Here is a 26,686-nt window from a genome sequence, read left to right on the forward strand (position 1 = left end):
GCGTGTGCCCAGGTGCACCGAAGCCAAGCCGAGGGAGGCGGTTGGCCTTCCCTGCAGTGTGGAGAAGTGGGGGAGTAGCCGCCAAGGTGCGCAAAGCCTGCAAACGGGCGGCCAAAGGAGCTGTCCGCTGCTTCGCTGCTTCAAAACACCGCGCATCGTTCCGGGTTCCGCCCGACAACGTCCACGCTTCTTGGAGGGACAGGGATGGAGTAAGAAAGGAAGCAGAGAAATGTCAGCAAGGGTATAAAACACTTTATTAATATCATACCACGTATAAAAGTAGCGGCATCAATTAATTCATTTCACTTTGTGCAAACAGCAACAATGGTTACAAAAATAACAACTTGCAATAAAATCATTCAAACCGGCTAATAACTTTGGTTCAGAGCATAATTAATGCACCACCTGCAGCCTATCACATTGAATTCAGCAGCTGTCATTACATGGACTTACAGCTAATGTTACTTAATATTTAAAGGAAGCCTTTGCAGAAAAGCTTAGAACACTTTTTATTCAATGGGAGCTGCTTTTAGTAGTTAACTACAATGAAATTACAAGGACATTTCCATGCGTTTTGTAGACATGCAATCGACTGTGAGATAATTGACAAGTTTACTGAATTAAAAAGCTATAACAATTAAATTGTAACAATCACAGAGACATCAGACCATGTTTGCCTGGGCAAAGAAATCGTTCTGGAAAATCTCAGCATTGAGACTACAGTATCTAAAAAATGGGAATGCATAAATGAAAGACTACGCAAGAGATCTTAGACAGAAAAACGAAAGCCTTCAATGACATACAATGGTCAGCTTAGGCCATAATAATAAGGATAATTTTTCCATAACAGAGAGAAAAGCCTAAAGCAAACAAATGAATGTTTCAAATCACTAGTTATGGAGTTTAATTTTAAAGCACTTTGACTAGAAGCTCCACAACACTTACATTTATAATTATCAAAATTTGACATTAATTGAGCTTTGCATTAAAAAAAAAAAACACAGACCAGCGCAAGTAGTTTTATTTTAAAATTAAAATATACTCTTATCATCTCAATGTAGCAACAGCTATACATTTGATTCACACATATAATAATAATGATAGCAATAATAGTAATAATAATAATAATAATAATAATGAAACAGCACATTCATGAGAAAGGGCGCCCTTTCTCATGGCACATTCAACATTTAACAACTTTTTAGTGAAAAAGCATTTTTTCCCCTCACAACAGCACAGTGTGAAATTACAAGTGATATGTAACAAATGAAAGAACTGTGAACAATAACAGATCCAACATCATAAAAGTATTTCCCACTAAAATGGCTTTTATTGACCAGCTTAACAACTTGGGAATGTATTGGCAACTTGGGAGCAAAAATCACAATGACATCACTAGACATTCAAAAGTTGCCAAAGAGCTACAAGCTGTGGTGATGAGTGAGGGAAGAAGTGGTGGTGTTTACCATTTACAAAATGACTAAAATGAAAGTAATTAAAAATGACTTATTGAATGGGAATGGAACAAAGAGTAAGAACCAGAAATTTCCTACCACACTATCTCTCCGGTTTGGTACATCAATAGCATCAAAACTGTTATTTTCTCCACTTGATTAAAGGGGGAAAACTTTATCACAGAAGTATGATTTGACACCAATATCATGAAAACACAACAATTTAGTTAAGTTCTATGAAACATGGAATGAAAAGAAAAACTGCCCATTGGTTTTTTTCTTATGGATCACAATCACCTGATTGACATGAATGAGAAATGATTATTAGAAACCTTAATAAATGTAAAACTATCTCTTTCAGTTAGTTCTTTTTTTAAATGCCACAGATAACGTAAAATAAGATACACTTGTTTAAAATCATGTGCTGATAAATTGCTATTTAAAATAGGATTACTTTCCATCCCAGTAATCTAATTTTCCTTGATAGAAAATGAGGTTTTGCGTTGGCAGAGCTATAGGTGGTTCTGAGCCAACTGAAGGCATATCATCCTAAGAAAAGGTGGCAAAGAAAATCATGGTGAGTCATACACAACCAGAAATATAAAACAGCATTTTTTAAAAAAGAAGAAAAAAGTGCTCAACTTGATTTACCTGGAATTGTTTTATGAACTCCATTAGGCTGGATCCTAGTTTCTCACCACTGGCTCTCAGGTTACTCAAACTAAAAAGAAATAGAAGAGAATAGTATACAAAGACCACACAACCCTTGAGTACCAATCAGCTACATTCAGAAACAGAAACCAAAAAGAAAAATAGCTACCTTTCTTGCTCTCCTAAGCCACAGCTAATAATGGATTCACAAATAAGTTTATTGGCTTCCACATCAAATAGGGGAACACCAAAACAACAATCAAGCAAAGTCCAGGAGTCTGATGCCTCTGGAAAGTCTGATTGGCATTCGGGTAAATTCAGCTTAAGTTTCCCAGCCAGCTGATCTGCCACTGATACAGTTTCACTATCTGGGCCAACTGACTGTGAAGTTTCAGCATTCATGTCCCCGTTCTGCTACAGCAAAAAAGTCATGAGCAAAGAACTGAGTGTGATGAAGAAGAAGTTACAAAATATTTTTCATTTCATTTGCTCTTACTTGCTTCAAACTGTCCAACTCCTCGCGCAATATGTTTGCACATTCTTGGTTGGTTATTCCATTTACAGGACTTGGCTGTCTATCATGTTGGCATTCCGTAGCCAATCCAATCACTCTAGTAATGTTTGAGGTCTCATTTTTCTTCCCTACAAAGTCATTTGACCCTAATGACACCATAGTCACAAACCCACAGTTGTGTTTAAGATCAACATGATCGGACAGTCTTAATATTGCAGGATGTTTTTGCCAATCTAGGGGTTTCTTTGCTGTAAGGTTAAAATATGAAGAATTATGTCACATACACAGTACAGATATGTTAGGATGTGCTCATGTAGACAGCTTACTTGATTTTGATGTAAATGGAAACGGCACAAGTGCAGTTTCAGCCCCTCTCAAGACACCATATGCCTGAAATATGATTTTCACTATTAGATAAATTATGGTAAATCCAAAACTACAAGGCATCATTCACGCCACCTACACACCTGAACAAGGACTGAAGAATGACACAGAGCCTCATTCAAAGTAACAACAATGTTAGCCACAGGCAAAACGCCAGGGTCATGACCCCAAGTAGTGACCAAAACTTTATCATAATTGCGGAACATTCCTGGCATTCGTTTTAATCTTGTACCTAAGGGAAGAATTTTTAAAATGTTTATTTGGTTTAAAAGGATTTTTTTTATTGGGTGTAAGTAGTAACGATTTCACTTTTAAAACAGTAAATCAGTTATATGAAGCCTACCCTTTGCAAGCAAAAGTGATGGTGGGCCATATCCTGTCTTTTGATAGAGAAATAATTTAAACCATGCTGAATTGACTTCAGGGATAGCTGGGCCAAGGTGTGGAGGTTCCATACTGGTGATAGGCCTAATTTCCCGGCTTAGGGGAGCCATCGACACAAGTAATCTGAAAAATAAGAAAAGCAAATCACTTCTACTCTTTTAGGTCAGTCCATTTCATTTGTGAGTCTTCAGTAATAATTCTTATATCACAGGACATCTTAAAATAGCAAGAATATGTTGAGAATAAAAAATTAAAATCAAGACTTACAAATAGTTTTTATTAAGTAGCCTTGTGCATGTGGCAAAGTCAAGAGAAAGCAGGGATTCACACCGTACAAGATCCAAACAATGATTTTGTCTAAGAAATAAGATAGTAGACCTAAGAATAACAGCATGGTCAAAATATCTTTGGGCTTCTCCCTCTCCCTCATTGCCTTCAACAGAAACTTTTTCAAGCTCAAGTAGAAAACTATCTAAAGATTCATCAGGTAGCTTTCCAACTTCAAACATTGTTACAGCATGATTTTTGAGGCCCTAGAAAACAAAACAAATGATAACAAAACACTTTAAGATTTTTTTAAAAAATGGCAGACGCTTAGTTGTGTTTACTTACTGGTGACAAATTTCCCATCATGAGAAATGCTGTTAAAGTTGAGTCAAATAGAAATGCAATACGCTTTGCACGAGGCTGTGCAACAGCTGCTTCACTCTCCTCTGTACCGCTAGACCCATCAGCATCAGCTAGAGCAGCATTTATCTCTTCAAGTAAAGGTTCTTCAGGCGGTGATACAGTTCTAAAACAGTAAAGAATAATACCTACATAAATCCAGGGTGCAGTGCATTGTTTCTGATAAAATTAGTTTTATTAATATAGTACTGGATTGTTAATTTTCAAATCTTGATGATTAAAACTGACTTTTTTCCTTCAGAGGCAGCCTGTTTCCATGAAGAGTGAGTAGGAGCACTGCAGACTTCAGAGACTTTCTTCCGTGCAAATCCTAATCGGCAATAAAGAGAAACCGCATTTTTGACAAGATGGGCATCAATCTGAAGAACACTTGCAAGCTAAAGGAAAATACACTGTATAAATATCAGATAACTCTCATACTTTGAAGAACCATGATCCTATGAGCAATCATATGAAAAGTCTCACCTCCCCAACAGATGTGTGTTCATCAATTGAAACAAATATTTTGTACAGTAGTGTCTCAAAGTAGTCACCTAGGACTCTATTCATGACAAACCCCTCCAGTGGAGGCACAACAATGAAGTCTGTATCATCAATGGGAACATCTAAATAAATAAGACCTTTCCTGCAATCGGATTTAAAGTGAAATCAATCAGTTATCATACCATAAGATACATAGCAAGAAGACCAAGATTCAGTATAATTTTCATACTTGTATAAAGAATGTACGAGGTAGTAATCTAAGTCACCTGCTCGCTGACTACCCATGTCAATTATTTTGTCAATTATGGCAACCTCTGCTTCAGACACCAACTGTGTATGGAGAAAGAAACAAACCATATGAAAGGAGATGGATAAAAAGGAGAGAAAAGAAAACAGACAAGATCAGGGCACCTTTATGTCTTCCTCTGTGATGTAGCCAACATCAACGCACCACCAACTTTCCATGGTTATGTCTACGGGTTTAGGAGGCAGTAAGTCTTTGACATTTTTGCGCCGGAAAAGCTTTCTGCCTGACCTACATTGATTCATGAGCTCAATGTATTCATTTCGACCAATGCCCAATAAACGCAAACCTGCAATGAAGTAAAATATCATGTCTTCCTATCCTATTAAGTAATTCAATAAACCAGGCAAGACCAATTTACTCACAATCTGCAGCAGTAAAATTTGGAAGAGAGTCATAAGAGCGCTCCTGCTCCATGATCCCACCCATTACATTCAAATAATATTGAAATGGTGTTACTCGCAGACCTTTTACCATAACATCGGCAAGATGATATGGGTACAGCATAAGATGTTGTTGAGAGTAATCAAGTAGTTCTTCATAGTACCTCTTTTCATCTTTCCTGACATATTGCACTGTAATGGAAATACAAATATTATTCACAACAGAATTTTGAGTGAGATACATCATTTTTTTTTTTTCAGAAATAAAAAACGGAAGTTAGATGACTTATACTTCAGAAAAAACATACCTAAGTTGCCTCTGAATCGTAATTGGTTTTTAATGCTAAAAAATGTAATACATTTCTTGTACTCCTTCTGAGAATTGCCCAGCCGCTGAAACAAAACATGGAAAAAATAGAAAAAGAGTAAGGATAAAATCAAGTAAAAGTCAATGACATTACAAACGAATTGAAACTTTAATCTAGTCAAGTTGATAAACAATGGGGAAGGAGACTTGCAAGATTCATTCAACAATACTGGTCAGGTGCCATAGATAAAATGTCACCAAGCCACACAATGAGACTTCAAAATGTAGAAATTCAATTAATGTGAAACGACCAATAAGGCAGCGTTTACCTTCTAGCTCAAGGCTCAAGTAAAGTAATGACAGTTGTATCTTAGCAGACGAACTGGAAGGTGTAGATTTTATCTTACCTGTTTGACGTTAAACGGAAGCTTGCTCCAGTCATGATTTTGGCGGATGTGGAATTCCACGTCGTTATTCATTTCTGTAGTGTTTCATAGACACTCAGACCAAAAGTACTGTAAGCAACATAGTAAAAACTGGAAGTAACCTCAAGGCACGTCACCACTTCACAAGCACACACAAACACACAAAAAACATAAAAACAACAAAAACTAAGCGCGGCCTTGCAGCATAGTGACAGGGGGTCTCCATGCTTGTAGTTGTGACTATAAACAGTGCTACACAGCTACTGGCATGCAAAATAAAATGCATCAACTTTGTGCGTGAACTTAATCTTAATTTTGCAATTGCGACGGCATTGCTAATGCGGTCTTGGTCTAGAGGGGTGTATTTCCGACTCCGTCAGTTGGTAGCACTGTTCAAAGCATGGCGCGAAAGATTGTTTCGAGTTTTGTTTAGTGTAATGGTGTGGTGTTGATGCCGTCAAATTGAACTTTTCAGATTGAACTATCGTTGTTTTCTTTGACAATGGCAGCGAGTTCAGAAGACAGTGCGGGTTGGAAAAATCTGAAGCCAGCCATGGCAGACTTGCAAGATTTACTTAGGTGTTGGACATGGTAGGATCTTAGTGCCGTGTGTAACCTCTTACTTTTCTGAATTTTATTTAGCAGTACACAAAAAGACCACATAGCATTTTAAAAAAAGATGATTGAGAATGATATTACTAGAGCCCTTTATCATTTTTATTTAATTGTTGTCTTTTCCTCTTTTTAGCAACAAAGTTTTCACAGAACCCGTTAGCTATCGATGTGGCCATTTCTTTTGTGGCCATTGTGCCAAAGAAGCTGGGTCAAAATGCGGTTCGTGCAATGTTCCTTCCCTGCCATCAGAAATTGTACCCGATCGGATAGTCACTGCTGTCCTTGGATGCTTTCAGACCTTATCTGCCGTTATAAATGGGGAACGGTGAGTGTTTAAGTTTCCACCACAAGGCTTACAATTCTAAACGTATTTATGAGTAAGTATTTAACAAATTGCAGAGAAGCTGTTTGTCAACTTGCTGTTCGTGCACCAAATATGGAAAATAGCAGCAGTAAGTCCGTGCACAGTGTAGACAACAGTGCCGTGGGAATTAATAAAAGTCCCCTAAATGGATCTAAACCAGACCCTCCGAAAGGCAAGGAAGACTCAACAATAACCAAAGCATCTCCTGCTAAGTCGGAAATTGAGAAACCATTTGTTAAACCATCCAGAGGCAGAAAACCATCTTTGAAAGGGGCTAAAAAACCGGTTGCATTAAAGAAGTCTGAAATCAGTAATGAGAAAAAATCTTTGGACTGTCTGGAAAAGAACAATCCTGGCAAAAAGACAAAACTTGGTTTGGACCGAAGCTTAAGCATTGATGCAGCTGTATCCACAGCATCAGAAAGAAGCAAGAAGACAGGTGCCCAGGATGAACAATTTTCACCCGATTGTTTTGCTACTCCCAAGAAGCCCAGAAAGAGCAACAATAAACTGTCTGATGTTTCTTCCATCTCTAAAACCAAAGAGATGAACTCTACTGTGAAGTCGACTCCAAGAAAAAGTAATACACCCGGAAGAGAACTTGCGAAGAAAAACCACAAGGGTGAGACCCCGCTACATGTTGCTTGCATCAAAGGAAATATAGCCCGTGTGCGCTCTTTACTGGAAGCCAATGCAACACCTAACACTAAAGACAATGCAGGCTGGACTCCCCTTGTAAGAGAAATATAATCTTGATTAAACATAAATTTTAAATGACACATTCCTATGTTGATAAAATATTTCAATTTACAGCATGAGGCAGCAAATCATGGATTCACAGAAGTGGTTGAACTTTTAGTCAAAGCTGGAGCTTTCCTTGATGTTCCTGGAGCTGGAAATTTGACGCCACTTCATGAGGCTGTCGCAAATAACCATATTGAGATTGTTAAACTTCTTGTGGCTCATGGTGCAGACATATATGCTAGATCATCAGACGGCAACACTCCTTTGTGAGTACATATTTTCACTTTAACCATTTTATCCTAATCATGCTGTTTACTACGAGCATGTTAGCAAGTTATTGGATTGTGCTACCCAGTGTCAAATTTTTAGATTGTCAATCTTTTTAAAAAAATTATTTTGCTTTCATTTTTAAGGGATCTAGCTATATCTAAGGAACTAAAAAACGCTCTTCTCAACTCAAGCAAGGTAGAAGCATCTCCCAAAACTGATTCAAATACTTTAAAGTCTGCTCTTGTCCAAGAAGAAGCAGTTCTGTATGGAGACCATGGTCTTACTTCTGATGAAAAAAAGCAACTCCAGACTATTGCCGCAACTTTAAATGTTAAACTGGTTCCAGCATTTGGGTAAGCCAATGAAAATTAATATTTGATATGAAAAAGTGTCCTTGTACTAAAATTATTTGCCTATCGTCATTTTCAGTCCTGATGTAACACATTTTGTTGCTGCCTCTGATGATGAAGGCTCTTGCCCACCATCCCTGGATTTATTGTCAGCATTATTGAAAGGCACTTTCCTTTTGAATAGAGATTGTAAGTTGTTTTTAATGTTCTTGTGTTGTTCTGTCTGTTTTTCTTTTAAAACCTTAATTCTTTTGTATCCTAGGGCTGGAACTTGGTGAGAGAAATTTACAAGACGATAGGTTTGAACTTGCTGGCATCACAGATTTCATAGATGCAGAAGCACCTAAACTTAGTCGAACCAATTCCTTGAAACAGGTATGTACTGCATCAGTATGTTGTAGAAGTAAATCTTTTAATAAATAGTAGAAATTCATTTACTTCCTACTCTCTCAACAGCTGCCGAGATTATTCAATGGGTGCCACTTTTATGTCACCAATAATGCACACTTCAATTTAACCAACTGTAATTTAACCAGAGCTGATATAATTGCTCTCATTAAAGCTGGAGCTGGTATTGTTTTGACACGCCAACCTGACCCAGAAGCCATACCCGCTTCAGAGAAAACAGTTCCATACCATGCTCCAAGAAATGGTGCCCTAGTGTCTACCTCACACTTCATACTTTACTCCCCCGGTAAAGGGGAACCTGAAATGAAGTATAATATGAAACATTGTAAAACGCTTCCAGTAGAATGGTTCATTAACTGTGTATTAAACTGGCAGCTCTTAGATCCTTAGGCAAGTGTTATTCCTAATAAGTCAATTCAGGTGTTTCTGTTTAGCTTAAACTTTATATTCAGTTCACCATGTTTAGGGTGACTTACAGTAGTTAGTTATGTTTTATTTCATGATGGTGTTTACAGTCAATCCCTAAGATATTTTTTGCCCTCAAATTAATATTTAAAAAATAACTCTGGTAACATTAAAATTTTAAGCATAAGCATATCTTTCTCATGACAAACCAAATACACCTGCTTCAGAAACAGTATAGGGTACTGTTGCTTCAGGTAAGTCTGGAGCAAATACGACCTGTAGAGACCTGTGGGGTGCACCATCTATCCCATTTGGTTCCATAAGATGCAGTTGGATCCGTGTTGTCACTAGGTTGGACCAAGCTAAGCCAAGAGCAGGTATACATCGTTCAGGGCCATCTGATGCAGTAACCTGGAAGGAAAATAAACCTTTACTTTTTGAGTACATAGGAAAGTACTGAGATACTCCTCTAACTGATCAATTACTCACTTGATTTACACAGATGATGCACACTCCATACTCTGCTGCAATTTTATGCAATTGCCCTGCTACAACTCTCATATCTTCAGCTCGGTTTCTTATTTCATTGTTCTCATAGGAAGAACGAAATATCCCAGCAACAGAATCTATCACAATCAAGCCCACTCTCTGACTGGTCATAAGCTTAGGGAGACGTCCCAAAACACATTGTCGCATTCCTGCCTTTAAATTAAGATCCAACATCACTAAAAATAATGCTAATTAAAAACTGTACCATGAAGAATAAACAGAACAAAATTACTTACAGCATCAGCGATGTGTTCAATAAATATATTATCTCCAAAGTTTTTGGCACTACCACAAACTCCTCTCCTTCGTGAGTATGTGTGAAATAGTTGCTGAAGACGATTTGTTGGGAAGGAATCTTCTGTGCATATGTATACTGCACCTGTAGTTTAGAGCAAGACCCTAAATTGTTATTTTAGGAAAATTATAAGAAAAAGCAGTGATATTATAAGTATGTTACCTGAATTGAAGCCACCTTGAGACTGAGAATACTGGACACCTAAACACAGCTGAAGACACAATTGTGTCTTACCACACCCACTTTCACCTGCCAACTCTGTTATGCCTCGTGCTGGAAACCCTCCTCCTAATGCATGGTCCAGGATATGACATCCCGTAGAAAGACGTTTCCATTTTTCAAGTGAGTTTTCTGATTCGAGAGCAGTTGTAAATCCTGGGTTTAAAACAGTTGCTGCTGCAGAGGTTGATAGTGAGTCAGCTTCAGCAGAATTCAACGAGCCTATCCGCAAAAGGCCAAATTCTGAAACTTGAAGGACAGCACCTGGACCTCTAATATCAGCTAAGGAGACAAAAATTGAAATATTATTTCGGAGTTGTTGCTTATCTTTGGAAATAAACGTAGTTAGTCACCACAAACCTTTCTTCAACTCCTCCTGATGTTTATCTGAGAGTTTAGTTCCCGCCATAACCAATACTCCCCAATATCGACAACACGCATAATTATCAGCCCAATAGCGTCATAACTGACTGAGCTAATTGATAATGACCCAACACTCGATCATATAAAAGCGCGACAACAAAGAGTTTCACTCCATGGATGTGAAACTGACAAGATCCATTCAAAGGATCCACGCTTGCCGCGGACGTCTTCTGCTTTCATTTGGCCTGCCAATAACGATGGTATTCGCAAGACGCAGCTTATTGGCAGGGAAGGCGCAGCACGCAGTATCGACAGGACAGGAGGTGGACGGAGAGCCGCGGGAAGGGAAGTGCCCTTGAGCTTGATACACTCTCACCGGAAGTCCGGGGGCGATGATAGGAGATAAGCGTGGATCCAGTCTACTTGTATTGAGTCCGCAGAAACTTGAGTTTAGCGCAAGTTCGTGACAAGGCCGGCCGGGCCGGCTCCAGCAAAAACTTTTTCGGGGGGAGAATGCGAGTTCGCGCCCCCTTCCCCCTTTCCTTCCGTCCCGCACGAGGAGCACACGTGTCTACGATAACAACGGAGCCGACGTCGTTCAGGTGCGGACCGGGCGAGGGGGAAAGGCCGAAACTTTGCCTCTTTCGGCTGCAGGGGCGGAAAGTGACAGACTTTTTCTGCCTACCTCCTAGGCGGATGCACTTGCCTAAACCTCGCGAAGAACTGTCTTCGTTCCCGAAACTGGGCGCTTGGCTAGCTCATGAAGCCGCGCCAAATTTCTGCAAACTCCTCGTGGCGGCTCGCGGTGAGGCGAGGGGGGGGGGGCAGCGATAAGCCAGGAGGCTCGTTCCGAGAGTCGTTTTCGTCGCTCTGTCTCTCTCGCACTCCTGGGGCGTCATGTAGAGATGCGAGAGAGGCAGCGACGAAAACGACGCTCGGAATCAGTCTACATAGAGAGGAGTGCCAAGAAAGAGTGCTGCCTGCACTTGAAAGACGGCATGCATGACGGCGAGTCAACCGAGTCGTTGGACGCGGCAGCGCGGCAGCAACAGACACGAGGCGTCTTTGCAGATAGCCAAAACTGTTTTCATAGTCATCGTTCCACTGAAACTTTTTCACATTTGCCTGCCCACGGCCCACGGGCTTGTCTTACGGGTTGATTACTAGGCCCTAGGAGAGTCTGACAGGGGCGGTCAACCCTCCTCCTTCTGAACCGCGCCTGTTCGGCTGCACAGTGTACGGACACGGACGGAAGGCCGATGAGTCATCGCGTGGTGGATCCCCTGTCGCGTCGCGAATCGAGTCGCGAATGAACCGAACACCCAGGCGAAGCGTCATCCTCGCCGCGAGGCGCATAGATGGCATAGCTCTCCTCTGCGGGAATTACCGAATTACTGCGCCGTCCAGAGACACTGGCACACTGCGAGTCGAAAACCAGTCCGGTTGCGTCGTTCCATTATGGGACTTCCATGTCGCGCCCGGACGAGAGAATCCTATGCACCACGGCGTGCCGATTATGCCGAGGCTGCTTCCGAGCACCGTCGCGTCGCGCTCTGTCTCTCTCGCACTCATGCGGCGTCTCGTAAGTGTGTGAGAGAGACAGCGACAAAGGTCGGGGTCAGATTAGCCTAGGCTCGCCACTTCTCCGCGTTCGCTATTCGGCCCATTCGGCCGCGCGGCGCAGCTCCGCTCATTCCGAAGAATCGTTCCGTCGCTTAGTTTCCATGGGGACCGCGGGTGCGAGAGAGAGAGAGAGAGAGAGAGAGAGAGAGAGAGAGAGAGAGAGAGAGAGAGAGAGAGAGAGAGAGAGAGAGAGAGAGAGAGAGAGAGAGACCAAGACGCAATGACGACGCGGTCTTTCTGTATCATGGGCGGCGGCGGCGGCAGCCCGCTCCTCGCGGTATCGTGGCCGGTGGCAACACGTCGTACGTATATCATTGGTTTCCGCAAACGGGCGGGTGTTTGCGAAGGGTCGCTTCGTCGCTCCGTCCCTCTCGCACCCCTTGGGGACGCCCTATGACAGTGCCGGATCCAGAGGCGACCTAAGGGGGGTCAAAGTAGCACTCTTTGCCTACCTTTCAGGCGGCTAGGGTGGGCGCGCTGGGCCTTGGCAGCCTTGGCAGCCTTGGCAGCCTTGGCTGGGCCTGCTGGGCTGCCCCGTCTCAGGTTAGCTGGCTGATACCGCACAGCGTCTCCTTACTCTCTCTGTCTCTCTCACACCCCCTGCACGCCCTTGGAGGCGAGAGAGACGCAGCGATATCTGCAATGCGCGACTGTGTCGAGTGGCTTCTTCCGGCGCGTCTTACTTTGTCATCGACCGGGGGGGGGGCGCGGAAATACAGCTCCCCTTGCCCCGCTATCTCTAACCTGTCTCAACCGGCCTCAACCTGCAACAGAGACAGAAAAGAGTGCCTCTTCGGGGGAACAGTGGTGTTCCTTAAGGAGGCTGCCACCCACACCGGAAGGGAGACGGAGGGCGGCGGGCGCGGCGGCGCTCTGAAACAGTCCGGCTTCGGACCGTAGAAAACGCACACGAGAACGCCATCGGCATGCACGGCGCGCCGCCGCCGGCCGAGCGCATAGCGCGCCTCTCGCGCGACATCTAAGTAACAGTGGGAGGCTCATGCTTGACGGAGCCGTTTGTTGAACGTCCAACCTTAAACCTTAAAACCTCGGCACGAGCCCTGGTTGTGGCAAAGAGCAGCGGTGAACGCGCAACAAGTGCGACGCCCCCGCGTGTGGCTGCAAACGCCGCAGTCTGGCTTTCGTTCCGGCGCACGTCGCGCTGTAGCGCCTGCGAGGTAGGCAACTGACAAATCCCGCAACACACCGTCGTGGAGACGGTGGCCTACCTCGCCCCTGCCGTCAGCACGGCGGCAGGGTAGGCCACCGTCTCCACGACGGTGTGTTGCGGGTCGGGTGGGTGGCCTACCTCGCAGGCGCTACAGGCACGGAAAGACGGTCTGTCCGTCGGTGACAACTTCGCGGGTGGCTCGTCGAGAGATGCGGATGCGCGAACGGTGGCTTGGCGCAGCCGACAGTCTGATTAGGTTAGGTTAGGTTCGTTCAAGAAGTCGGCTCGTCGGCTGGCTTTACCGCGCAGCTGGCTGCCCGGCCTGACCCAATGTTGTTGTTATGACTCAACCTCGGCCCGCGCGGGTCGGGTACTGTACAGGCCCCTCTAGCCTCTACCTCGACTTCTTCCCGCTGTTCGCTGCTTGCCACTTTGCTCGCCCGATGACCCAAAGACCGTTCGGCCGTTCGCGTCGCGTGCCGTTTGGTGTCGCTGGCGCCGTTGGCAACGCGGGGCCGAGCCGGGCATTTGTTTCCCGATGCTGCTGCAGCGTGGCTTCAGCAGCCGGCTTCAGCCATTGTGTCGGGCGGCCCGCGAATTCCCCCCGCCCCGCCCCCTCCCCACTCCCCCATCTCCCACGCTCACGCGCCAGACGCGGGTGGCGGGTGGCCGCGGGTGGGAGGGGGGGGGGGAGACTGCCACTTTTCCTCATAGCGGAGCAAGTCGCACATTGGTCGGCTGGCTCCTGATCGCTGACGTGGTGGCGGCCGGGGCGCGGCGGGGCGCGGCGGGGCCGAGCGCCGCAGCCACCTCGCCTCGCCACTCGACAGGAAGTGCACACAAACAAGGATCAGAAGCGTGATTCGCAAGACTCGCGTCGTCGCTATCTGCCTCTCTTGGCCCTAGCCCTACACACGGGCCGTGCACGGGCCGCCCCGAGAGTGCGACAGAGACAGGGCGACGAGACGATTCTTCGGACTCTCTCTAGAGTCGGGGGACAGCCTGGAAGGCTAAGAGTGCAGCAGCAAAAGTTCCCAGTGGGCAACTGCTGGCAGTCCCGGCGGGGGAGGCGGGGGGGAGAACGCTCTTGACGAAAGGCGAAAGGATTAAGCTGATTACTTGTGGCCGCAATAGTCTCACCGAGGGCGTGAGTCCTCTTTCCGTGCAGACCGATAGCAGGATGGCACTCTTTTTTCAGCGAAGGCCCTACAAGTAAATGTGTCTCTATACAATATTGTGCGTAGCCTCACACGACTTTGTGCATGCCAAATTTTTCAGCCCGCATGGCAGCAGGCGCGGTTTCCAGAGAGGGGAAAGAGGGGGGGGTGGCGGCGTCGCCCCTCCTCAAGGCGGCAAAAAGTGGCCTGTAGGGTGGTGACTTTTGCGACCGCCCCCTCCCCTCCCCCCCCCCTTGGATCTGGATCCACCCTTGTCCGGGGGGCTGAAACCCTTCTCCCCTCCACGGCGCGAAGGCTTTCGCCAGTGCCGTGTCACCCAGGCATGACCCAGGTGTGCCGGAGAATATTAATTTGCACAAAACGGAGCCGGCCGACCGGACACCTGATAATATAATGATAAAAGCAAACCGCGTGCGTCAGCAAACCGGCGCGTCTCGTCGCCGACGCATCTGCCTCGCCGTGCCGGCGCGCCCGGCGCCTCTCTGGCCTCTTGGAGCGCTGCAGCGCCGTGCAGCGCCATGCACCCACCTGCCGGGTAGCACGTGATTCGCGGCACCGCACCTGCCAGTCCCAAGAAAGAGCCGCCATGCCGTCGGCAACAGCCATCTAGGCCTCGGCCAGGGCCTCGGCCAGGGCGCGCGGAGAGATTCAGCGCCATGTTTCGTCGCTCTTTCTCTCTCGCACTCTTACGGAGCGCCCAATGAGTGCGAGAGAGACAAAGCGACGGAACCGCCGGTCGCGATCAGTCCGCTGCGCAGCGCAGAGCCAAACTAGAAGATCCCAGGAACAGCCGCAAGATGCAACAGGGGTTGTGTCGGGTTTGGGCCTTCGGCGTGGCGTCCTTCTGAGGAAGTTTCTAGAAGCGCGCCACGCTCCGCATGGTGTAAGTATGCCCTCTATTATTTTTTGTTTGTTTTGGTTCGCGAGGTTGGTCGCGAAGGGAGTGCCAGAGGCGGCCAGGGGGCTTCCCGGCCAGTGCAGCCCTGCGCGCACTGCGTTGACTGCGTTCCGATTGGCGGAGCCAAGGACACGCGGGTGTGGAGGGGGGCCGCGAGACACAGACGTGGACGTCGAAGGGGTTCGGGCCTAGCTCGGACGCGGTCGCCAAGCCGTGGCCAAGCCGGCCGGCGTCGCAGTGGTGCAGCTGCGCTTGGAGGACACAGTCGTGTGAGGCACTGCACTCTCTGTACCGGCACCACATCCCGCACTTCGAACGCAAATTCGCTTGGAGGTACGAACGCGTGCGCGCCTGTGTGTGAGGGTGTGCGAGTGTGTGGGTGTGAAACTCCTCCAGGACGCCGTCCAGTGCATCCTTCCAGTGAAGCCAAGAAACAGTGCAGTGCTCCCGTTCTCTTTCTCTGCCCCTGGGGGTCGCGAGTGTCACTATTCGCACCGCCTCTGGGACGCTAGGCTCTCTAGGCGGTGCGAAGTGTGAATAGTTTCGGCGTGATAGCCGCCTCCCTTTGTGCTGGCGATCGACCTCGTCAGTTGGCAGTTTTAATTAGTGCTTTTACTGCGGGTGTGTGAAATTATCAAGTATGTGAGCCCCGCCCGGCGCGAGTCGCTGAAACGACGCCATTTTTCAAAAGTTTCCTCTGGTGCAAGTGCATCCATCAGTGCTATCGTATCGCGCAAAAGTGAGACCTAGGAACCTAGGATAAAAAAAATCCAAGTTGAAGCAATGACTTGATATCCCTCTCATTTTCCGGGCCAAGAATGCATCCTCCCGCTCGCACACGCAGACACACAGGGGTGAGCGGCAACTGCGTGATGCGAGACGTGGCACCTCCGGAAAGGAGTGACGTCGTTTCTGCCCCTGCCGGTGCATGTTGCATCACTTTGGTATCAACTCGCTCCGGGAGACCCTTCTCATTGAACCGTGATCAGATGTGGCGGTCAGAACGTCGTGGTGGCCGGGGTGGGCGGCGGGGCAAATAGGTCCTTCACGACATCCCCCTGGGGTCCCCCTGGTCGGTGCGCCTTCACGGCGAAAAAAAAAACAACTACAGCAACAAGTGAATACCAACAAATATATAGGATCGAACAAAAATAAATAATTAAAGGCGTGTTGCGTACAATAACGAAAATAATTCTCTTTTTTTTTCAGGAAATGTCTGTGGAGCCCGATGACGCTGTTCAAGGCCACCTGGTAAGTTTCGTACGACGAAACCCAGAGAGCTTTTTGCGTGTTTCTTGAACCAGAAATGTCGCTTCGGTAGTGTCCTTCGCGCAATAAACGAACCGCTCCCCTATTTCAGGCCTCTAATTCCAACAATCCCATGTGGTCGCAGCCGATGGCGATCGAAGTGGATGAGTTGAGCCAAAGGGTAAGTCCTCGATCTCCGGAGGAGGAACGATGAGTTTCACACATGGAAACACCACAAGAAAATAAAATCTGAAATGTCCAGTTGCAGGGGACGGGCATATCGGAGGAGGAGTCCATGCTCTGCGTGCAGAGGCCGGTAAGTTATTGCACTGTAAAAGGAAAGGGGAAAAGGGAGGTGGGGGTGGAATTGGCCTCCTGAGTCGCACCCCTCCGTCACCGAGACAATACATCCCAATAATTGTGTTGGCATTCCCTCCTTATGTTGCAGCCCTCGCCAGAGCTCGTGAGCGATGAAGATTGGATACAGATTTGCGATGATCTTGATCCGGAGAACCCAAAAAGAGAACATTATCTGGAGGTCTTGCGTTCTGCCGCCATTGAACTTTCTGCTCCGGAGAGCCCCAAAACAGAACATTATGTGGACGTCTTGGGTTCTGCCAGTCCTGTCGGCGGCGGCACCTCCTCCAGCACTGATCAACTTTCTCCTATGCCGGAGAGCCCGCGTTCTGCCAGTCCCGTCGTCGAAATCCTCGCCCTCGCCTCCCTCTTGGTGGCAGCCCAGCCCAGCAGCCCTCCATCCCCAGTCGACGAAGCCATGGACACCTCCGCCGCCTCCGCCGCCACGGACCCACCCGCCGAGGAGACTGCTTGCGAGCGCCCCAGCCGAGTCGGCCGCCGCACGAGGTCCACCGCCAAGAAGGACATGACCGCCGGGAGCAAGGAAGACGCCACGGCCAGAAAACGGCGAGGCCGCCGGCCGGCCGCCGCGACGAACAAGAAAACTGGGCAGCGGACGAAGAGGCGCTCCCCAGTTCTAGAGTGCGACCTTCGCTGCGAGCAGTGCGACAAGAAGTTCAAGAGAAGGGACTACCTCCGGCGACACGAGAATCTCGTCCACAAGAATCTGAAGCCCAAGTGCTCCGAGTGCGGAGAAGAGTTCAGTGGCAGGACGATCCTGACTCGCCACATGAAGACGATACACGGGCTGAACGCCCAGGGCGAGCTGCTGTACCAGGCCAAGACGCAGTGCGACTACCCCGGCTGCGACTTCCGCACCCACCGCCCGGCGGACAAGCTAAGGGCCCACATCGAGAGCGTGCACAAGGACAAGCTTCACCAAGTCTTGCGGTGCAGGCTGACGCGCGGACAAGTGGCACCTGTGCCGTGCAAGTTCATTTTCTTCTCGGAGAAGTGCAGGACGCAGCACGAGGAGCGGCGCACCGCGGGCCACACCCGGCAACCCGAGCAACCCGAGCAATCCAGCTGCAACCGCGAGGAGTAGTCGCTCTACCAATCAACTGTCATATGGCATATATTACATGTTTGTTTCTTTTATTTGACGATTGAGCGGTCAGTTCTCCTTGTATTAAGAGTGATGACCACTTCTTCGCCAGTAATTTTATTCTTGTTTTTTATTTCTTAATAAATGCAATAAGTTTTTTCCTCTGCCGTTTCCTCTCTATTATTTCCCCTCGAAACTCCGAGTCATTTTTCAATTTAAATTTCCCGGTGAGCTTGCCGCAGGAATGGCACCATGACAAATGTTGAGGCGGGAAGGCCTTAGGTTGGCGAAATAATCAGTGTTCCACATGGTTTCACATCAAGGAGGTCCCACAAGTTGAATTTAATATTTTATCAACTTGAAAATATTTCTTGTGTGCTCCTGAGATGAGCACGGAGAGACTTCTCTTAACTTTTCCGCTTGGTTGGTACAACTGTTAAATGTAGTCTGCTGCTGTTGCCGTCTGCTTGGCTGTTCTGCTTGTTTGTATATGAGCTTTGAAGTATATTTCTGACGAAATTCACCTGATATCGATGAAAAGAACTTGTCACATGATAAAATGTTTGCCGAAGTCGATGTTTTTATTAGTAATTATACTTTAGTGGATCCAGAAGTTTACCAGTTATGGATTGATGGAAGTTCATGTGAGTAGAGGTTATGTGTGTTCAAACAATCTTTGGAACTATATCTTTCGCCTTGATGTTTCCTTTTATGATAACACTCTTCCGTCTCCATCTTTGCTGCAGCTTCGGAGGCTGTTAAAAGCCTCCAGGAGGGAGGTGTCGTCCATCAAACGGGAGCTACTTTGGAATTAGTCGCATCTGACGTATTGGATCACTATCGAACCTACAGTCTGCTAGAGAAGCTACTTCACAACCCACCCAAGCTCTCCGAACAACTTGCCTTTCAGATTGAACCCCAAACCCGTGGACTTCTTATCGAAAAGTCAGTGCAATTTCAGTTTTTAACTTCAAACTATCGGTTGATGAACCTTGATAAACAGATTGCCTTAAAAATTTTAGGTACTATGCTTTTGATGATGCCGTCATTCGTGAGCTGTTAGGAAAGAAATTATCTTCACGTCACCGGAAGGACTTAGATGAAGTTAGTGAGAAGACACATGTCCAGCTAAAGTCATGTCGGTTTGTATCAACCAATCCTGAAGGAGTAGTTACTACTGAATTCTCAATCTCCTTCCTTCTCAAAGCTATTGTTTATGATTTCAGGCGCCAGTTTGACAATGTCAAACGGGTGTTCAAAACTGTTGAAGAGATGCAAGGATCTGTTGTAAAGAATGTTTGCAAACTCTTTCTACTCCCAGAGCCTCTTGCAAGGTATTGATGGCATTGCATCCATTTTGTGCATTTCCTATCTTTTGTCTCTTTAACACCTTCCATTCCCTAGGCGTTATGGTGCTGTTGTGTTTTTGGCATCCATGAGGTTTGAAACTGGAAAACGAAAGCTTCAATACCTTACTTTTCCTGATTTTTGCCACTGCGCCCAGGCAATGATGTCTACTTGGACGTACAAAGATTCCCAACAGGACTATGATGATACTGATTTAGACAGAGAATTTTTGTTAGATATTCGAGAATTTAGGGTGTTGTTAGAGAAAGAAAAAGAACACAAACAGTAAGTGAAATGTCTCAGTTGCTTGTGATGTAGTGGCTTGAGGTTTGGTTATATCTTCCATTTGTTTTACAGCCTGGTGTGCAGTCGCCTTAAACCTCAACTTCTGGAACGCTCATATCAAGAGTTAGAATCGAACTTTAGATCCTATTCACGCTCTATTGTGGGCATAGCATGCAACCTTCATCGCACGAAAGATCTAAAGTAATATTTTATTCCAAAAATTCATCTTGTTCTTATTTTGCAATTTTCACTCGTCTTATGCTGACTTTTTGAATGTTGCAGGGACCTATTTGTGGATTTGGTTGAAAGGTGTATAGAACCATGGCGACAAGCTCACTGGTCTCACAGTGACCTGACTAACTTTTTGTCTGTCTACACAAGCAGTGCTCACGAGCTTGATGTATTTCAAGAAAATGATTTGAAGTCCCTCTGGGCTCGTTATATGAGTGTCATTACTACTTGCTTACTCCGTATGTTTCATACATAATCCTATTGTTTTGTGTTTTCCTTTTTAAAATTTGCTATATTTTATGTATGCTTTCTACAAGTTCTAGCTGTATAGATCACTTTACATTCTGTAACATTATATTTGTGATTTACTGTATTAATTAAATATGCAGAGAACAAGACATTGTTGAAATGTTTGTCTCAGGAATGAAGAATAAAACTACACAAATTTCTATCAATGCAGTATTTATTATTCCAGTGGATAACAACAATAAAGAGCAACATAAGCAAAGACTTTACAAAAACATAAATATATGGAATCATAATGGAATGATTTTTTAGTAAACAATTTCATGACCACATTTGCTTTTTTCTAGGCTAGTTTATGACTAAATCATGAATATAAAAACTAAGGTACACAAATAGAAGACACAAAGACCTAAGAAATCATAATAAATAGTCTATTTAAAAAACAAAACAAATCAAGTCTCATTGAAAGGGTTTGATGATGAATTATTTCAGTCTGCTTAGAAGAGTAACTCCAATAATCCAATAAATGAACACACAAGGTGGCTATCTACTTAGGGGCAATTAATCCAACGCACATGTCAAAAGTATTACCATCAGGCTGCACACTAAATACTTTGCCATTTTTTTCTCGAACTGACAGAAAACCAAACTCATCAAGTCCCTGGACAACTACTGGTTTCTCATTTCCTGATGTATCTCGCACCACAATTTCAGCACCACTGTAATAAGAACATGAAAAATTAGGTGACTGAAGAAAAGAAATACCTTTCATCTGAGTGTCAGCTGAAGATGATATACCTGTGTAGCCAGAATTTGTAATAAAGATCCAAAACTTGTTTATCTGAATTGTTTTGCATCAGCATTAAGATCCGCTCAAGTTCTGTGAAGAAAATGGCCAACCACTTTTCCAGTGAGAGAGCAGGTATCTTACTTCCACAGCGTGCATTGTGGAGCATTATCTGTTCATTTATGCAAGTTGTTGGATCATTGTTGTCAATGTTGACAGCAATCCCTGCAAATAACAAAGTGAAGATCAAAATTTTATTTTGAGCTGCTGTGTGTAAATTGAGAATATGAGACAAGTCTTACCTATGTTGCAAACCAAGCTAGATCCACGATTAGAACAACAGACAATAAGTCCACCAATTTTAATAAGCTCGTTTTCAACACCAAGATAAATATCATTAGGCCATTTCAGATGTAAATTTAGAGCCTTTTCAAGACCAGGGATGCTGGCAAGGGCAGAAACTGCTGCCGTGGCCACTACATGCTGAATGAGAGACGCTCTAAGGCCAAGAGGTGACGAGAGTGGAATCACTAAATGAATGGTCGTCATGGCACATCCTTCAGGGCTGATCCATACATTGCCCCCGCGTCCGCGCCCGTTTAGCTGCTGCCGTGGGATGACCACAAGGCCATGCCACAGCTGGTCATATCCTGTCACGTTCATGGAGCTGCCCATAATCTCCGAGTAGATAACCAAACGACCAAGCCATTCAGTTTGTAAATTCTGAAGAAAACAAAAAGGAAGAGATATTAAAAATATGTGACAGCCTGAGTGAAAAAGCGGCACTGCCTTATATTATTGTACTGAACTGACATCAAAGTACTCGACAGTAGAGAATGAAGGCGGACAAGAATGCAATAGAATGGGAAGAAGGCGAGCACTGGCTGGTGGAGGCTTCTCTCCTTTCCCACAGAACTGAAGTTCCAGGTCACCATTTTTTAAGGAGTTCCCATTCATTCGGCTCTTCACTGATGACATGAATTCTTGCTTCAACTGAAATAATATAAAATTTAATCACAAAACCTGACCTTTAAAAAAAATAAGAGCGGGGGTGGAGGACTTATGCTTGTTTTAAAACAAACCTCATGTCGACCAAGGAAGTACCCTTGTGTGTGACCCATACTTGAAGTTTTAGCACTGTCTCCACATTCCATATCAAGATGGGCTACAAGAAGGTCTCTCAGTATTTCTCGGCGAGCTCCATCACTCTGACGTAGCGTGGAGTATTTTCTCTCTTCACTTTCATATTGAGATGGGTCCTCCTCTAGATGTACCTAAGGAAAGATTATAAAATGTTAATTTTAATTTCGGTGTTTCAGAGTGAATGCTGAGGAAAAGAGAAGTGCTTTCAGTGCAACAAATTCAAGTTACAAAGTGGTAAGGTGAAAGTGCATCTCAAAGACCACTTAATAGAAATCATCCAAAGCTTGGCTAAGTACAAAGTGCAAATAAAAAATGAGCAATGTTCATGAAGGTCACAAAAAAGGCATATGATAGTAAAGATAAATGAGTTTGAAACCCAATGGTATTTCAAAAGCGAGTATGTAAAACATAACTACCATTCAACATTCATATTAGGAGATAACCCACATAATTTAGTTTGCTGAAATTTAATTGCCTAAAATAATATTGCAGAAGATAATTGAGACATGGCCCATACTCAGCAGCATTCAAACCGTTGAAAGCATAATTAAAATAATGAATCAAAACCAAGTACTGAATCTGTAAATAAATAACTCGCCATGTTTTTCAGCAATGGTTCAATTTGGTATGCCTCCCAAGTATTCACCTCCAGATGTACCTGTTACATGGGGATTTTGTTGAATGAAAATTGATAAAAGAGGATTTTTCAGCTGAATTTTTACAAGGCCTAATATGAGTGGCGTCAAAATAATTTTTGATCAAAAATTCTATAAACTATATTTGATGCAGCCCATTAGAAATCCGAGTGCGGTGTTTCAGTTGTCACCCACCGTTTAGCCCCCTTACACACGTACATCCATTAATAAGTGCTCATTTCCATGTGCAAGAAAAATCTAGTCCCTGGATAACATTTGCGATATACACTGTAACTGTTTTATGATTACTTTAGCCTGAATAAGCAATCTCTAATACAAAATATACAAATACAGTTAATCTATTCCCATCATACCAACAAGCATGCATGTATATTAACACATATCAAACTCTTGCCTGTGAGAAAACAATTTTTCCAGCTCCAGGTCCTGATCCAGTTGTTGCCAGCAAGAGGCTGGGAGTTTGCCATGTTTCCTCTGTTCCTAGTACTTGGACTTGCAATGTATGGAGCCGATTTTCCGAATCCAACACTTCTACTGATGTTGGTGTGGCAGGAGGCTTACCACTTCTGAGCAGAGTAGTTGAACAGAAACGTAAGAGATTTAAGAGAGAACACAATTATTGTGATGTATCTACCTCCACAACGGACAGAATAAAAGCACACAACACATATTCCCATGAAATATCACTTACCCAGTGTTCTTAGATGACGCAGACTTGGGATCACCAATGGGGAATCGTGTATGCACAGGAGATGCTTGATAGCAGAAAACATGGTGCATCAAAGGCACATTCTTCCATTTTGAATAGGAGAAACGAACGAGCTCATGTTGACGGACTTCAGCAGTTCGAAAAGTTGGCAAAACTAGATGAAGGAAGTCAGAGCAGAGACACAATATCCGACCCCCATTCAATATGTAGGAGAGAAATATTGGTGCCAATGAATCAGGTACACTTCCACAGATAACAAGCAACTTTGCTCCTTGCATCCAAGGGTTGGACAAAAGTGACTGCCTAGACATGCTGTAAATTACATACCTGAAAGAAAAAAATTCCAACTCTATGCAATATACTGCTATAAACAACATATGATGCCATCTTTAAGAATACTTACTTATGTCTATGCAAAGTGTTTTTAAGCACATTCATTACATTATCCTGCACTACCGTGCTGTCAGAATATATGAGAACATTGGGAGGTTTTGTAACAGTAGAAGAAATTGAAGACAAAGAGAGGGTTGAATAAGCTGCTGAGAAGCTTGACCGATTAGGTGATGGTTTTGGTGTCAAGGGCAAACAAGATAATGTTGCACTGAGTGAGTCTTGGGAACAAAATGAGTCAGTACTCCTTCCACTGCGAAATAAGGGAAAAGAATAAATAAAATGGTAACAAGGAAAAATATTTCACAAAAGAATGTCAGGTGAAGTACTACCCTGCAGATGCAACTCGTACACAGGGCTCTTCCAAATGGTTTATGTGTTTGGAAAAGCAGGAATCAGTCTGCAATTGAGATGCTTCATCTGGAAAGTCATCCGTTTCATCTTCGACATCCAAAATGTTCGACAAAGTATCGGAAGATCCAGCTATGATAAGGACATCCTTCTGGCCATCAATAGGAACCTTTCAACGAGACAAATTTCCAAAATTGATAAATTTTGACAACAATATATACTGCTGAAATATGCACACAGTTGAGCACTAGAACTTTACCTCACAACTGTTGAGTGCAGCATCTTGAGCAGCACAAGTAACATACTGCAACTGCTCCATGAAAGATGCACCACTTGCATCATCTTGTTCTTCCGAACCTGAAAAATTTTGGACCAACATATGTTTGAAACTTAATTAACTTGTCTCAAACTATAAAATATGTGGCTCTGAGGGAATGTGCAGAAGCAAGAAAGAAGGATGAGCAAACATACAGTAAGATGAATCAACTAAGCAATATAAGCACCCTCTCCTCTTGCCTTGTCTCAAACTACGTAAAACTAATAAATTATTTTACCTCTAAGACTCTGAGGATATTGATGAATTTTACAAGGTTCTCCTCGAACAACAACAGCTGCATCAAAGAAGAGACAAAATAATTTCATCAAATTTCATTTTTATATTTATTTGAAGGGGATCTCTCTCACTTACTCTGTACTCGAGTCATTTCAAGATTTGGGTGAAATGCAAGTCTATTGACCATCAAGCAGCCACATAAGTTCACCAAGTGCTCAACATCTGTTTCAAGAATTAATCCAAAAGTATCTGCTGCCAGCCATGCTTGGAAAATGCCAAACTGCTCCAACTAAATCACAAAAATAACATGAAGGTTACAGAGCATGAAGACTTTTTATTTTAAGTTTGTATTATGTGGGTTTCGTACCTGACAGCGGTGTACTTTACTTGTATCCAAAACAGCACGGTACTCCGCTTCAATCAGCAAGTGGACTCTGCACTCAGTCGATAATATAACAGAACTCTGCTGTGAGTATTCAATTGGAAAGAGAGTAGACTCTTTTGGAAAGGCAATCCATGGAGATAGATCAATGAATTGCTGATAACAGAAGAAAGCGAAAAAGGTTAATTTAGGCCTGACCAGTGCTTCATAATGAGAGCGGTTCATAATGGACAAGTTATCAGATTCGAACCTGAGGCAGAATGGAGCACACTCTCTTGGAATCATGATACCAGAGCAAATCAGCAACTCTTGCCTCATGTTCGTTTTCACATAAGGTTGAGCTGACACCACGTAAAAACTGACTCCATACCCCTGCAAAGACACATTTTTCTCTTCCAGTGATCCAGGGACTATAGTATGTAAAAACAAGACATGTATCTTCTGTTAAACTTACGAGTAGATCCACCCTGTTGAGCAGCAGAAGATACGTCTGGCTCCTGATAGAGAACTAAGCCAGCTCCATGTGTAAGAATCTCATTCACTTTGTTTCGGATGGAGCTCAGTCTCCATGCTTGGAACCATGTGGCAGCCATGTAGTATAGAGTAAGCAACATTCTGGAAATTCAGCAGCTTAAACCTGCAGTTGAAAAATGCATGTCAAAAGCATAAATTTAAATTGTTTCAAAGAACATTTCATCTTTTCCTTCAACAGATAGTTCATCTGGCTGGCAAGAACATTAAGTTTTGAAAGAAAACTCATTTAACTGCTTATGGACAATTTGAATAACTGAAAATGGAACTTTCTTGTAAAGCAAGACCAAATGAGGAATGGAAATTAATGTGGCAGGGCAGAGAAGGTCAGTTAACAATGTCAATTGGACATTGGACAGTGAAAAGGTTATTGCCCACCAAATTATATGAGACTTCACACAAAAGTATCAAGAAGTATACAAAGTTCACAGTTTTCAGAAAGAAAAACTTACGTGACTTCCAATAAAAAGGCTCAACTTCAACCTAATCATTTTCTTAAAAAAGAAATAAAACATATCGACCCATGAATGAAAAGCACATTTTGCACAGCCTCCTGCCTGCAGTGCAGACGACACTGACACTGTCCTTTCCAAAAGTAGTCCCTCATCCCTCATCGGCAAAGTTTATTCGAAATTTCTCTAAAATCAATTGATTGATCCCTAAAATGAAGTTTAATGGCATGAAAAAGAAAGTCTGGAGCGTAGAATGGTGTAAGCTGCAATGGTGCACTCTCCTTAAGTTTCTCGATCCTAGAGTAAAAAGAGGGTCTGGGGGGAAATAGTTGGGCAACCGGCGCGTCGTCTGCTTGTGGAGATGCAAAACCGGGAATGCTTCATGACCAAATCTGAGGTTGATTGTGATTTTTCTTACATCGCATGCTTATACGATAAATTATAATCAAAATGATTCCACATTTACTAAAACCTGCGGGACCGTG

General features: G+C 44.2%; 6 protein-coding genes across 11 annotated transcripts; 3 read left to right on the forward strand and 3 right to left on the reverse strand.

The window, feature by feature from the left end:
- Window positions 1-230: 230 nt before the first annotated feature.
- LOC117649228 (protein FAM91A1) lies at window positions 231-6,030 on the reverse strand. Of its 2 annotated transcripts, none has more exons than XM_034391777.1 (16): window positions 5,959-6,030; window positions 5,553-5,637; window positions 5,227-5,436; window positions 4,969-5,150; window positions 4,787-4,887; window positions 4,540-4,699; window positions 4,303-4,451; window positions 4,000-4,180; window positions 3,655-3,920; window positions 3,347-3,510; window positions 3,087-3,235; window positions 2,946-3,009; window positions 2,602-2,867; window positions 2,275-2,516; window positions 2,106-2,175; window positions 231-2,003 (listed from the first exon to the last, which is right to left on the reverse strand). In XM_034391777.1, the coding sequence occupies exons 1-16, from the start codon at window positions 6,028-6,030 to the stop codon at window positions 1,905-1,907; spliced, it is 2,460 nt and encodes an 819-aa protein (XP_034247668.1). In that variant the 3' UTR covers window positions 231-1,904. The 2 variants fall into 2 exon arrangements, with proteins under 2 accessions (XP_034247668.1, XP_034247667.1); XM_034391776.1 differs by having other exon boundaries at window positions 2,275-2,519.
- Window positions 6,031-6,171: 141 nt separating this feature from the next.
- LOC117649229 (BRCA1-associated RING domain protein 1-like) lies at window positions 6,172-9,320 on the forward strand. 2 transcript variants are annotated; one of them, XM_034391778.1, is made up of 9 exons: window positions 6,172-6,359; window positions 6,452-6,567; window positions 6,725-6,916; window positions 6,991-7,690; window positions 7,769-7,965; window positions 8,113-8,322; window positions 8,399-8,508; window positions 8,582-8,694; window positions 8,776-9,320. In XM_034391778.1, the coding sequence occupies exons 1-9, from the start codon at window positions 6,201-6,203 to the stop codon at window positions 9,115-9,117; spliced, it is 2,139 nt and encodes a 712-aa protein (XP_034247669.1). In that variant the 5' UTR covers window positions 6,172-6,200; the 3' UTR covers window positions 9,118-9,320. The 2 variants fall into 2 exon arrangements, with proteins under 2 accessions (XP_034247669.1, XP_034247671.1); XM_034391780.1 differs by having other exon boundaries at window positions 6,172-6,269.
- LOC117649230 (DNA repair protein XRCC3) lies at window positions 9,200-11,289 on the reverse strand. Its single transcript, XM_034391781.1, has 5 exons — window positions 10,556-11,289; window positions 10,139-10,477; window positions 9,918-10,060; window positions 9,622-9,834; window positions 9,200-9,543 (listed from the first exon to the last, which is right to left on the reverse strand). The coding sequence occupies exons 1-5, from the start codon at window positions 10,602-10,604 to the stop codon at window positions 9,331-9,333; spliced, it is 957 nt and encodes a 318-aa protein (XP_034247672.1). The 5' UTR covers window positions 10,605-11,289; the 3' UTR covers window positions 9,200-9,330.
- Window positions 11,290-15,607: 4,318 nt separating this feature from the next.
- On the forward strand, window positions 15,608-18,306 carry LOC117650063 (zinc finger and BTB domain-containing protein 17-like). 4 transcript variants are annotated; one of them, XM_034393347.1, is made up of 6 exons: window positions 15,628-15,761; window positions 16,246-16,545; window positions 16,638-16,679; window positions 16,789-16,857; window positions 16,945-16,992; window positions 17,125-18,306. In XM_034393347.1, exons 3-6 carry the CDS (start codon window positions 16,641-16,643, stop codon window positions 18,136-18,138), a joined length of 1,170 nt encoding a protein of 389 aa, XP_034249238.1. In that variant the 5' UTR covers window positions 15,628-15,761; window positions 16,246-16,545; window positions 16,638-16,640; the 3' UTR covers window positions 18,139-18,306. The 4 variants fall into 4 exon arrangements, with proteins under 4 accessions (XP_034249237.1, XP_034249234.1, XP_034249238.1 ...); XM_034393344.1 differs by having other exon boundaries at window positions 15,629-15,761; window positions 16,939-16,992; XM_034393346.1 differs by lacking the exon at window positions 16,246-16,545 and having other exon boundaries at window positions 15,608-15,761.
- Window positions 18,307-18,561: 255 nt separating this feature from the next.
- Window positions 18,562-20,452, forward strand: LOC117650064 (acidic fibroblast growth factor intracellular-binding protein). The gene is made up of 7 exons (XM_034393348.1): window positions 18,562-18,782; window positions 18,885-19,083; window positions 19,161-19,280; window positions 19,365-19,472; window positions 19,543-19,770; window positions 19,843-19,971; window positions 20,053-20,452. The coding sequence occupies exons 1-7, from the start codon at window positions 18,698-18,700 to the stop codon at window positions 20,255-20,257; spliced, it is 1,074 nt and encodes a 357-aa protein (XP_034249239.1). The 5' UTR covers window positions 18,562-18,697; the 3' UTR covers window positions 20,258-20,452.
- Window positions 20,447-26,565, reverse strand: LOC117650062 (biotin--protein ligase). Its single transcript, XM_034393342.1, has 16 exons — window positions 26,202-26,565; window positions 25,673-25,855; window positions 25,469-25,590; window positions 25,204-25,374; window positions 24,972-25,125; window positions 24,838-24,894; window positions 24,543-24,640; window positions 24,265-24,452; window positions 23,946-24,185; window positions 23,525-23,869; window positions 23,228-23,399; window positions 22,117-22,308; window positions 21,848-22,027; window positions 21,337-21,757; window positions 21,046-21,259; window positions 20,447-20,966 (listed from the first exon to the last, which is right to left on the reverse strand). Exons 2-16 carry the CDS (start codon window positions 25,830-25,832, stop codon window positions 20,795-20,797), a joined length of 2,886 nt encoding a protein of 961 aa, XP_034249233.1. The 5' UTR covers window positions 25,833-25,855; window positions 26,202-26,565; the 3' UTR covers window positions 20,447-20,794.
- Window positions 26,566-26,686: the final 121 nt, after the last annotated feature.

The sequence above is a fragment of the Thrips palmi genome, unplaced genomic scaffold (genome assembly GCF_012932325.1).
Source record: "Thrips palmi isolate BJ-2018 unplaced genomic scaffold, TpBJ-2018v1 HiC_scaffold_4, whole genome shotgun sequence".
Lineage (NCBI taxonomy): Eukaryota > Metazoa > Arthropoda > Insecta > Thysanoptera > Thripidae > Thrips > Thrips palmi.